At 35.3% G+C, this 12558-nt stretch overlaps 2 protein-coding genes across 2 annotated transcripts; both read right to left on the bottom strand.

The window, feature by feature from the left end:
* Positions 1-2592: 2592 nt before the first annotated feature.
* On the bottom strand, positions 2593-5470 carry LOC125072068 (ecdysone oxidase-like). The gene is made up of 3 exons (XM_047682569.1): positions 5340-5470; positions 4770-4903; positions 2593-4219 (listed from the first exon to the last, which is right to left on the bottom strand). The coding sequence occupies exons 1-3, from the start codon at positions 5449-5451 to the stop codon at positions 2720-2722; spliced, it is 1746 nt and encodes a 581-aa protein (XP_047538525.1). The 5' UTR covers positions 5452-5470; the 3' UTR covers positions 2593-2719.
* A 2211-nt stretch (positions 5471-7681) lies between these two features.
* On the bottom strand, positions 7682-10672 carry LOC125072067 (ecdysone oxidase-like). The gene is made up of 3 exons (XM_047682568.1): positions 10553-10672; positions 10085-10218; positions 7682-9307 (listed from the first exon to the last, which is right to left on the bottom strand). Exons 1-3 carry the CDS (start codon positions 10662-10664, stop codon positions 7808-7810), a joined length of 1746 nt encoding a protein of 581 aa, XP_047538524.1. The 5' UTR covers positions 10665-10672; the 3' UTR covers positions 7682-7807.
* Positions 10673-12558: the final 1886 nt, after the last annotated feature.

Raw genomic sequence — 12558 nt, 5'->3', positions numbered from 1 at the left:
CGTGTCTATGGTACTGAAGAGTCACCGTTTAACTAAACGAAAATATAATACTGGTCTCTTATGTGTAACATTGAAAACCTTTTACGAGCATACGGAACCTACAATATATTACTTTTATTAGGTTAACTTCGCTACTACCTCGAAAGAAATTGCCAGCATTTATAAAAAAATGCAATGGCAAAGACGATGGAAAATTTAATAAACAAAACACTCTTATTTTTTTCATTACATACTAAAAGAAGTATAACTTCCTAAACAACATTTGTGTGTATTATAAACAGGTAAAATTTGTTTTTAAGTAGAGGTAATCGGCGGAACCAATGATCCAATTCTAAAAAATATTTCACAGATAAAAAGCAAGATTATTCCTGAGCGTTATAAAATATATTTATATCATATTATTACCAAATTAATTAATTAGCTAAGTTTACTGTGATTTAATGAACTTTGATAAGATTACATTAAAAAACTGATTGTATAAATATTAATTAAATTATAGTTTCTTTGTTTGTTTTAATACCATTTATCATATTCAGTTTAATCTTTGTGCAGTTGTTGGTACTTCTCTAAAGGATTTCGTAAATAAGAGGCGTTGTTCAGTGGGGCTAGCAACTGTTGCTATTAAATATTTGTTGCGGATTGATATCAAGTCGAATCAAAACATTATAAATCAGTATTGTTGCAGTAGCATAATACTCCATAATACTAATTTGTCGACTGCAACATTTATTACTGGTGAACAATAAAATTTTTCGTGCGAGTTATTTTGGATAAATATTTATAATGAAAAATTAAAGTACAAAAATGCCCATCGGCACGGGACGTCCGGCAAACGTCAAAATTTCGTTATTGATGGTTGTTAAATAAATAAACATTAATAAAATAAAAATGTCTATATCATTATTATAATTATATAATACATATTAATAGCAAATAAGTATATGTAAGTAATAAGTATATAATATGTTAGACTCGTAAGCCTGAATATGAGACACATTTAGGATAGAATAGAAATCAAACAACTTATTGTATAATTATTACTATTAAGTTCTTAGTGTTGTTTAGTTATTATTTACATTATACTGATTAATACTAGAGTTTCTGGCAAAGATCATACTCCAACCTTTAGGCATACTGTCAAATATTGTACCAGCCGCCCGACTTCTTACGAAAATGAAATGAAATGAGATGAAAATTGCATAGAAATAGAATTACTAGTTTTTGAATAAGATCTGGTGCAATGAGATTCAGGCATAGACAATTTTTATACTTTTTAGTATATAATATGATACAATCCTAAGTCTTAAATTAAATAATGAATTGTATTTATATGCAAGTATTTTTTTTTTTAATGATCGACAGACAAATTCTATATTTTTTTCAACACAGAGATAACTTTAACTGAATTACTTAAGTTAGACAACGGAAAAGCACAGACAATATCCGGGGACTATACAGACTATATATTTGTAATCAATAAAAGTCTGTATCTTGATTATATTTTAACTTTGTTCTCCGATCCTCTGCGCCGAAAAATAAACCAGCAGTCCTGTCACCAGGGGAGGTTCAGGAGGTGCGAGGCAGTATAATAGAACTCCTTCTTTGTAATGAGTTGAATCGTGGAATGTTTAATAGAAAAAAAGTTGTCTCTGTCTGTCTGTCGCTCTTAGACTGCTAAAGCAATGGACCGAATTTGACGAAATCACCAAGGAAGGATATAGACGACTTTTATTTCCTTTTATTTACACGTGACAACCAAACTGCGAGCAAGTTGCGGGTGATAACTAGTTACGAATAAAAGACGAATATTTCAATCGTTGTCGCTTCAGCTTTTTCCGCGGCCAAAAACTTAACTTACACAACACGAACAATGTCACAGAAAAAGCACCTGAAAATATTTGCTCTAAAAATAATTTAATATCCACTTGCTAGCTTATAATCTAATCGTCGATTAGATATTTCAAACTCTGTCTTCTATCTAAATTTTTTAATAATCTATATATTCAGCTACTGATAAAAATTAATAGACAATAAGTTTTTATCGGCCTGTGTCGAGGTTTGAACTCGGGTCCTCAAGATGTAAGTCCTGATAAGCTACGATATATACTAACGAGACTTTTCCTGAATAATCGTCGCGCCGAACTTACTGGACTTAGTTGATTTAGATTAATAAAACTAGAATTTTCTTCTATAAGAGATAAGTTTAAATTAATTGTTAATAGCTATTAAATACCTTAATAGACAAACATACTCTGTGTTCACGGGCTAGTATCTACACAGTATATGTTATTCACAGTATACCAGGTCAACCTTTTGAACTGTTGGGTTACAACAATACAATACAATATCACTTATTAGGATAGGATTAATAGGCCTTCACCCACCTAGTGTGATCACAACATAAAATGTAATCTCTGTGTGGATTTGTCGGAGATTGCTGAAGAGACTGATCCGTTGTGTTCATTAATTAATATTCCTATCGTCAAACGACGACCATAATATTAAAATAAAAGGAATTATAAACTCAACTAACTAATGTAAATATAATTTTAATTATGATTCCAAAGTACAAACATGAACAAATAGCATATTATAATTTTAAGCCATTTATTTTACAATCGCATTTTATCAATCTAATAAGTATTTAACTATAAGATCTTTTCAAACTCGTTATTTTGTTTTGAAGGTCAAATTTTAAGGTTAATTTAGAGAATGAATGTTATTCACAAGATTGGCTGCGCTTAATTATGTCAGCGGCTTTTTCTGCAAGGACCACTACGGCAGCGTTTATGTTACCGCTTGTTAGATTTGGCATGGCGCTCGCATCCACCACTCTAAGCTTTTTCACCCCGACGACTTTGAGGCTGGAATCCAGAACTGTTCCCATTGGGCATGTAGAACTATAATGGAAAGTAGTATCCATCATATGAAGAACATAGCACTTCCAATAATCTCTCACGTTCGTCGCAGCCCTGCAGTTCGGGAAGTCGAAATATATTGTTTGAGCCCCAACTCCGGCGAAATAACTTGACTCGGTTACTCTGATAAAGTCTAGAATTGAATCAACGTTGTTCTGTAAATCTACAGCGGCGGATAGAAATCCTGTGTAAATTTTTGGTGGATCTTCAGGGTTCGTGCTTTGTAAACGAACCTGTCCCCGAGATGAGGGTCGGCCTAACGACAGCGCCGAAAAGAGTACTTCTTTTCCTTCACCAGTGGCATAAATTTGTGCGCAAACGTTTTCGTGAAGACTAAATACGGATGAACAAAGCTGCATTAACGCTGCTGGGTTGTTCCTACTGATTAAATTTAATGTTATGTAGTCTGGATAACTCTGAGTCTTATTTATAGCTCCGAAACCAACAAAAGATGGTAAAGGAAATTGAGTAGGATCTGCAGTAAGCCTGTCACTTGTTTCTTCTAGCCGATGAACCAATATGACAGCCATATGATCTTGTGAATTGTCACCCACTGGTAAATCAGACACCACGCTAATACCCAAACTTTCAAGATGCTCTTTTGGCCCTATGCCAGAAAGCATAAGAAGCTTAGGCGTATTAAAGGCACCAGCTGAAACTATGACTTCCTTTTGAGCAAGTATTGTAATAGATGTTCCAACCGAAGTTTTACATTGAACACCTGTCGCTTGTAAATTTTCATCGATCACAATCTTCGTTACTAAAGTATTTTTCATAATAAATAAATTTTCTCTATTCTTTATCGGTGACAAGAATGACTCCGCGCTGCTTTGCCTAACTCCTCCAAATATAGTAAACATGGGCAGGAAGAATCCTAATGTATCGCCTGCGTTTACGTTGTCAATAATTTTGTGTCCCATTTCCTTGAATGCTTTTAAGTATTTGAGAGGTAAATCTCTACTTTCCCTCGTTATACCCATGTAGCCCTTTGTTCCGCAATATTTACTGCTCTTTGAGTTTAATATGTACGGATCTTCAATTCGTTCACTCTTGATGAAATATGGCATAAGATTTTGCCAGGACCACGTGTCGTCACCGGTAGCCGTTGCCCAATCATCATAATCCCTGGGATCTCCTCTAATGTGGTATAAGTGATTAAGGGAACTGCTGCCTCCGAGCACTTTGCCTTGCGCGAGATTTAGATATGTCTGCTGACGGTATTGTGCCGTATAGCCATCATCTTCTGAGGTGAAATTCCAGTCCATGTAAGTCTTCGGCAAATAAGCGAACAACGATGGAATCTAAAGAAAAAATAATGGTATAACTATATATGTATTTCATTTAAATACGATATATTGAGTTTATACGTGAGTTTGTTATTTAAGAAATATGTTTTTTTTTTATTTTTTATGTAAATATATTAATTTTATAATTTTGTCAACAACACAATTTTTTTTAATCTTACTATCAGTTATTTATAAAATATTGTTGTTTTTTCGGTCACGGCGACTAATCTCACGAGAGACCAGAAACTATTATAGTAACAAGTTTCTGCGCAAATATAGATCTACTCTACATTCTCTCACTCTTAATATCCGATGGGTTGAGAAATCCGACACGACCGGAAATAATTAAGGCTAACGTGGTTTCTGAGGTAGAAAACGGATGTAGAAACTACCAACTTTCAGAGTCCAAGCTGTTACTAAGAATTTTTCGATAGAAAACCCGATAACTTTTTATCGGCCCAACCTGAAGTTTGGACCCAGTACCCAGGTCTTACATCTAGCCACTCACAACAAGGCAACAAGATTTCTATCTGTGTGCGTAAAACTTCATTGAATGTTATTATACCTCAGTCTCCAAAGGTGGGTCTCCTCCGGCCTCTATGACGCACACGATGGACCTTGGATCCTCACTAAGACGATTCGCCATGACGCTACCCGCTGTTCCAGCACCAATCACGATGTAATCGCATGTTGCACTGTCTAGACAACACATACATTGAATTCTTAGCTTTACACAATTATAGACTTACGTCGATATAAAATTGCAATTTCGTCGATAAAAAAATGCGAAGTTGCAATGCAAATGTCGTAACTGCTGTTTTATATCCCAGTTCCTGACGATGGAAGTCGTGTATCGTAATTGTTTCAATATATACTAATACAATAAATCTGGTGAGATTATTTTGTTTTTGATTGGAACTACCAAACGGATTTGAAAAAAACTTTCAGCATTTCATTTCCCAGATCTTGAGGCCCATGAGGAAAGTATTTAAAATCACCGGGACCTGAGCAGTAATGATTAAAACTGGTGAAAAAGAACAAAGCTAGCTGATAAGGTAAATGTGGGCTATGGACTTAACATCGATATTGACAAGATTAACGTATCGTCTGTAGTAATAATACGAATATAACTCACCACTAAGTGGTTTATCTACCGGCCACTTGTAGCTCGTGAGAGCGAGTGCTGACAGCAAGAGTAAGGCACCTTTTATAACTTGGACGCTTGCGAGAGCCGTACCCACGTCCATTCTTACGGGTCCTTATTCTATAGCTAGAACAAAAATATGGTTATACATATTTTATTTACTGTAAAGAGGTAATTTAGGCTAAGGTATCGTATATTTTTTTTATTTAATAGGTATTGGCACATGGGCCCCCTAATGATAGGTGATACCACCCCCTGAAGGCATTAACACTAAAAGAAATATTAACAATCCCTTATATCGCCAATGCGCCATCAACCTTGGGAACTAATTTTTACTTTTGGCATTTAGTTACACTAGGTTACTCACCCTTCAATCTGAAAACAATTACAAAAGTTTATATTTATATATATTTTAAAATGTTTATCTGTTTGTCGGTCGGTCCGTCAAATAGTTTGCTGCTCATATTCGGTTTTTTTTCAATCGTCCCGTGTCCTAAGCTTTTCTTTTTTCATTAATTCCTTTATAAATTTATTTTTGTACATAACTAGCTGAAGCTGCGGCTTTACCCGAAATTTATGAAACACAAACTTCCGATCCCCTTTTTACCCCCTGAGGGGTGGAGTTTCGTAAAATCCGTACGACCTTCCGGATGTCTACACCCTATAAGGAACATATCAGCCAAATTTGAAGTCTATAGTTTCTGAGATTAATAATTTCCGTAATTAATCATTATGTTAAATTTCGCTTTTATATATACAGATAACTGCGTATTTATATCTTTTGTCATATGAGCCATAAAAAACATGAGTAATTCACCAGGATCGACCTTCTAAAACCTTACAATGATGTACACAACACTTCGAAAATCACAAGTTCAGGGGGTAAATTCTGTTAGTATATAACGGCTATGATGTAAACCCGATTATATTCCGATCCAACTTCGACCGGATCCGGACCGGATCACAACTGGATCGTTGTGTTAGTAGAATGGGAAACGGGTGAACGACAACAATAACTTTTCGATTCGATTGCGATACAGTGACAATTTGTTAGTAGAATTAGCGCCCAGGCTTCGGATAGAATACTTTACCTCAGAAAGGATGAATTGACTTTAAATCTAAAACTTAGTGTTATAATTACCTTGACTTCTGTTATTTAAACAATGATTGCCGCTGAATCTGCTAAGATTATCTTTATTATTTTGAATGTACATTTATCGCTGTAAATATACTTCTTGTGTCATTAAGTTTAATACCGTTGCGCTTGTTTTATTATATTTAAATAAAATGTTAACATAAGTAAATAATGTGTGTTTCGTGAAGAGATTTCTTTTCGTTTCACACAAATCGGTTCGAAATAAAATTAGTTGAATTCGAAAATATGTTAATTAATTTAATTGTAATCATTGCAATTAAAAAGACATGGCACTTTATAAGTGAATTTTATAGAAATGAAGATAATTAATAACCTTATACATCGGCGGAGGCTAATATTTCTCGGGAACCGGAACAAACTCGTGGCTGCCACGATTTTGCTTTTTAATCAAAATATTGACGCATTGTATTCCAATTTGACTACTTTTTAATTATCTGATATTTTAACAGTTCAAACTATATAAGGTACAAATTCGATCACACAAGGTGACAGGGATCAAAGCAGTATCTCGTCTCTCACACTCTCAGCCAAAAACGCACCTGCATTTCCACTCGTGTTTCAGATTAAGCTTTTCAAAGTTAATACATACTTTCTGGGGCACGGTAATCGTTTTTATAATAAGATTCTACAGCTATTTTTAAGCCTTTTAAAAAGTTTAAAGTTCATATAAAAAAAAAACATTCATAAATAAGGACCATCATCAAATCGTTGATAAAGATGATTACTTAATACAAGATCATATTAAAGATAAAAAGCGTGACACTTGAAAAACCCAATCACTTTTTATCAGCCCGACCTGGGGTTTAAGCCTATCCTAAGATCTACAGCGTGATATCAAGATACGGCAACGAGGCAGCCCATTAAAATACAAGTAAATAAAAACGCTTCCATTTTTGACAGCTCCTTGGACCTTGTTAATACATTATGTATGAGTGTAAGATAAAACGAAGTAACTGTAATTAATTATAAAATTAAATTTTCTCAATATTTATTACGTAGAATTTGACGAAGATTGCTAAGAAGCTTTGAGAATGATCTGTCTGTTCATCTGGTCGCCCATCGTCATACAACGACCACGATATTAAAGTAAAAGGAATGATATACTCAACTTTCTAATTTAATATATTTTAAATTATGATGCTAAAGTACATACATGATAACATAACATATAAGCAGGATGTTGTAAACAATTTATTTTACAATCGTATTTTATCAATTTAATTAGTATTTAACTATAAGATCTATTCAAACTCTTTATTTTGTTTTGAAGGTCAAATTATAAAGTTCATTTAGAGAATGAATGTTATTCACAAGATTGGCTGCGCTTAATTATGTCAGCGGCTTTTTCTGCGAGGACCACGACGGCAGCGTTTATGTTACCGCTTGTTAGATTTGGCATGGCGCTCGCATCCACCACTCTAAGCTTGTTCACGCCGACGACTTTGAGGCTGGAATCCAGAACCGATCCCATTGGGCATGTAGAACTATAATGGAAAGTAGTATCCATCATATGGAGAACATAGCACTTCCAATAATCTCTTATGTTCGTCGCAGAACTGCAGTTCGGGAATTCAAAATATATTGTTTGAGCCCCAACTCCAGCGAAATAACTTGACTCGGTTACTCTGACAAAGTCTAAAATGGAATCAACGTTGTTCTGTAAATCTAAACTAGCGGACAGAAATCCTGTGTAAATTTTTGGTGGATCTTCAGGGTTCGTACTTTGTAAACGAACCTGTCCCCGAGACAAGGGCCGGCCTAACGACAGTACTGAGAAGAGTACTTCTCTACCTTCACCGGCGGCATAAATCTGGGAGCAAATGTTTTCGTGAAGACTAAATACTGATGAACAAAGCTGCATTAACGCTGCTGGGCTGTTCCGACTGATTAAATTTAATGTTACGTAGTCTGGATAACTCTGAGTCTTATTTATAGCTCCGAAACCAACAAAAGTTGGTACAGGAAATTGGGTTGGATCTGAAGTAAGCGTATCATTAGTTTCTTCTAACCGATGAACCAATATTACAGCCATGTGATCTTGTGAATTCTCACCCACGGGTAAATCAGACACCACGTTAATACCAAAATTTTCAAGATGCTCTTTTGGCCCTATGCCAGAGAGCATAAGAAGTTTAGGCGAATTAAAGGCACCAGCTGAAACTATGACTTCCTTTTGAGCAAGTATTGTAATAGACGATCCAGCCGAAGTTTTACATTGAACACCTGTCGCTTGTAAATTTTCATCGATCACAATCTTCGTTACTAAGGTATTTTTCATAATAAATAAGTTTTCCCTATTCTTTATTGGTGACAAGAATGACTCCGCGCTGCTTTGCCGAACTCCTCCAAATATAGTAAACATAGGCAGGAAGAAACCTAATGTATCGCCTGCGTTTACGTTTTCAATAATTTTGTGTCCCATTTCTTTGAAAGCTTCTAAGTATTTGAGAGGTAAATCTCTACTTTCCCTCGTTATACCCATGTAACCTTTTGTTCCGTGATATTTACTGGTCTGTGAATTCAATATGTACGGATCTTCAAGTCGTTCACTCTTGATGAAATATGGGATAAGATTTTGCCAGGACCACGAGTCGTCACCGGTTGCCGTTGCCCAATCGTCATAATCCCTGGGATCTCCTCTAATGTGGTAGAAGTGATGAATGGAACTGCTACCTCCGAGCGCTTTACCTTGTGGGAGATCTAGATATGTCTGCTGGCGGTATTGTGCCGTGTAGCCATCATCCTCTGAGGTGAAATTCCAGTCCATGTAAGTCTTTGGCAAATAAGCGAACAATGATGGAATCTAAATAAAAAATAGAATAGGTACTATTAATGCTTTAAACTTAAATACGTTATATTGAGTTTACTGTGAGTTTGTTATCTAACAAATATGTTTTTTTTTTTAAATTTTAAGCTAATATTTAATAATTAGTTCTATAAATAAAAGTAGCCTAAGTTACTCCGTATTACATCAGTTATCTGCCAGTGAAAGTCCCGTCAAAATCAGTCCAGCCGTTCCAGAGATTGGGCAGAACAAACAGACAGACGGACAAAGAAAACTTGTAAAAAATGTACCATGTATACATACATAGGCATTTATTAAAAAGCTGCTATTATAATATTACAGACAGACACTCTAATTTTATTATATGTAATAGATAATAGATATCGTCATGATTTACAAAATTTACAATAACACTTGTGATGATGATGATATCTTCATGACCTGACCGATTTCGGCCACGACATCCATGTCAAAAAGAAGAGACCAGCCTACTACGCAGAGCGAACTCTCTATTCCATCCCTCTCATTATTCGATGAGACGGTAAATACGAGACGACCGGAAATCTGTCTATCATCTGTCTGTCTGTCTTTCCGAGGCCGAAAAGTTTTAGCTAAAGACACTTTTAACTTTCAGAGTCTGTATAGTTACTGAGAATTTTTAGAATACCCAGCTTTTATCGGCCCGATCTGTTATTTGCAGCAACTGCGGACTTTTATCTGACCGGTAGACCAACGAGGCAGTCAGTCTGGACTTCTGTCGTGGGCGTAAGACGATGATTTATATCAATAGTATACCTCAGTCTCCAGAGGTGGGTCTCCTCCGGCCTCTATGACGCACACGGTGAACCTTGGATCCTCACTGAGACGATTCGCCACGATGCTACCCGCTGTACCAGCGCCAATCACGATGTAATCGCATGTTGCACTGTCTGGACAACACATCAATTTAATTCTTAGCATCTTTACATAGCTAAAGATTATAGAACATAATAAGAAGCAGAAGATATTTACATTAATAAACAGTATGTAAAAAATGATATCGTTTATTTTTGGTTTGTAAGCGCTTATCCCTAAAACTATTAAATGCGTTTGAGCATTGATGGCCCAGCTCTCGAAGTAGGTATTTAATATCACCTTCGATCCATGGGAACAGACCAGAAATGCTTAGAGCCAGTGAAAACGAACACTCATAAATGACAATAAATGGACTAAAAATCAATATTGACAAGATTAAGCCTTTTTAAGATTATGACTTTAACTCACCACTAAGTTGTTTATCGACCGGCCACTTGTAGCTCGTGAGAGCGAGTGCTGTCAGCAGGAGAAAGGCACCTTTTATGACTTGGACGCCTGCGAGAGCGGTACCCACATCCATTCTTAAGAGCTAAAATAAAAATTAAGTGGAAACAAATTATTTATATCACATCCTATAAAGTTTGGAATTTAGGCTGAGGTAGCAGATAGCAAATGGTCCATCTGATGGTAGGTAGTGGTTAGTCCGAGACTTTGCTTAATAAAGATAACTAATTTGCAACATACTCATTGATATGCAGAAGGAACAGTTTAGGTATTTTTTAATAGTCGAGGATAGTACGCAGCCTTATGGAATACCAGAATTTACGATTTTTGAGTCGGAGCATGTACCGTCAGCAATAACTTTGATGCTTGATCTGCCAAAGACCTAATGATCCACTTGCATAATTTCCCGGTAGGCGCAGCAGCTTCGAAAGAAACACTTTAAACCATACCCGATCAAAACGCTTTGGTATTTCCAGACTGATTACTACTATTTCCCCCTATGACTTGTGTTTCAACTTATCTGAGTCAATTAGACTAGAATTTCACCAGCAAAGCGACCCAGACGGAAACCGTTCAGATTTTTTTACTTATTTAATTATATAAAAATGATCTTACCTAAATAAATCTGTAAAACTAAAAAAATACTTGAGGAGAACGTATGTGAGTGACTACTGATAGGATTAGTCTTGCTCTACATATAAAGCCTATTGCGAGAAAGTTCTGTCATTATCAATGATCGATAATCGTTATTAAGTATTAATCTTGTATCTTTAATCCCATGACAAGGCAAATTTAATTACTTTAGCGTTATCTTTTAATAAATAAATTTGTAGGATCGCATTAAATTTGTAGGAAAGCAGAAGAGACCCGAGGAGACCTCAATTCAATCAATTTTAACAAAATTGGAAATTGGTTTCGATGTCAATTTTTTTCAACATTCCGATACATCTTCAACTATTATAAATTAATATAGATTAGACGTGTTTGTAGTTTCGCCCGCGTAGTTTAGTTTGTTATGGAAATCATATTTCCTATCTATCGGCAACTATTTAGATTTTTTTTATAATTTATCACACTTTACCAATAATGTTGATGTCCTCCGATTTCAGCCGCAACGACCTTTCGCAGAAGAGTCCAGTCAACTACAGTCCTGTATAGTATGGGCCAGTGATTAGTTAACATTTTAAAAAATTATAGAGAAAAAAACAATGAGACTTATTAAAAAAAATATTTATTCACAAGATAGACAATTGATGGGATTCACTTTTTAAAAATAATATAATATAAATGACGACCACGGGATATCACGACTTTTTGTATATAAATTATTAGTAGGTACTTATTAATAACAACATTAATACTAAATGGTTTTTGTTAAAATATTCTATTTTTCTACGTTTACAGGGTATAATTGTCTTTTATGTGATACGTTCTATATTTTCTTATACCTCTGAAATGTTGGAGTGAATTGCCCATTCAGTGTCCGTTTTTTTTTACGCGTTTTCTGTTTATACTTAATTTGGCCAAGTCGGGGTGGTATAAGGTGCGCAGACGGTTGTACTCTACAATGGAGCTCTCTTGTGCCTTGATTTGACTTGGACCTAAATTGATAAGATGTACTCCATCTAAGGTTTTAACTCTGGAGAGGCCAACGTAAGCTTGCTCTTTACTAAATATAGAGGAGCCTATGTCGAGAAGAGCACTATCAAGGCGAAAGCCTTGTAATTTTTGGATAGTAGTAGAGTGTGCAAATAAAGAATTGTTTCCTTTGAACATATACATTACTTAATATCTGAAACTTGGTTTTGACTTCTAGTTCGCAAATTAAATTATGTTTAAATTGAATTATTATTTTACATGCGCTGTTGCTGTTGTCAACGTTCCAATGTACCTTCTCTATTTTTCCATTCACCCATTCACCAGTCCTTTACTGACATCAGCATGCATGCTCGATACTGTTCTTCCAAGCA

Source organism: Vanessa atalanta, chromosome 20 (genome assembly GCF_905147765.1).
Source record: "Vanessa atalanta chromosome 20, ilVanAtal1.2, whole genome shotgun sequence".
Classification (NCBI taxonomy): Eukaryota; Metazoa; Arthropoda; class Insecta; order Lepidoptera; family Nymphalidae; genus Vanessa; species Vanessa atalanta.
This window is presented reverse-complemented; position numbering and strand designations above follow the sequence as displayed.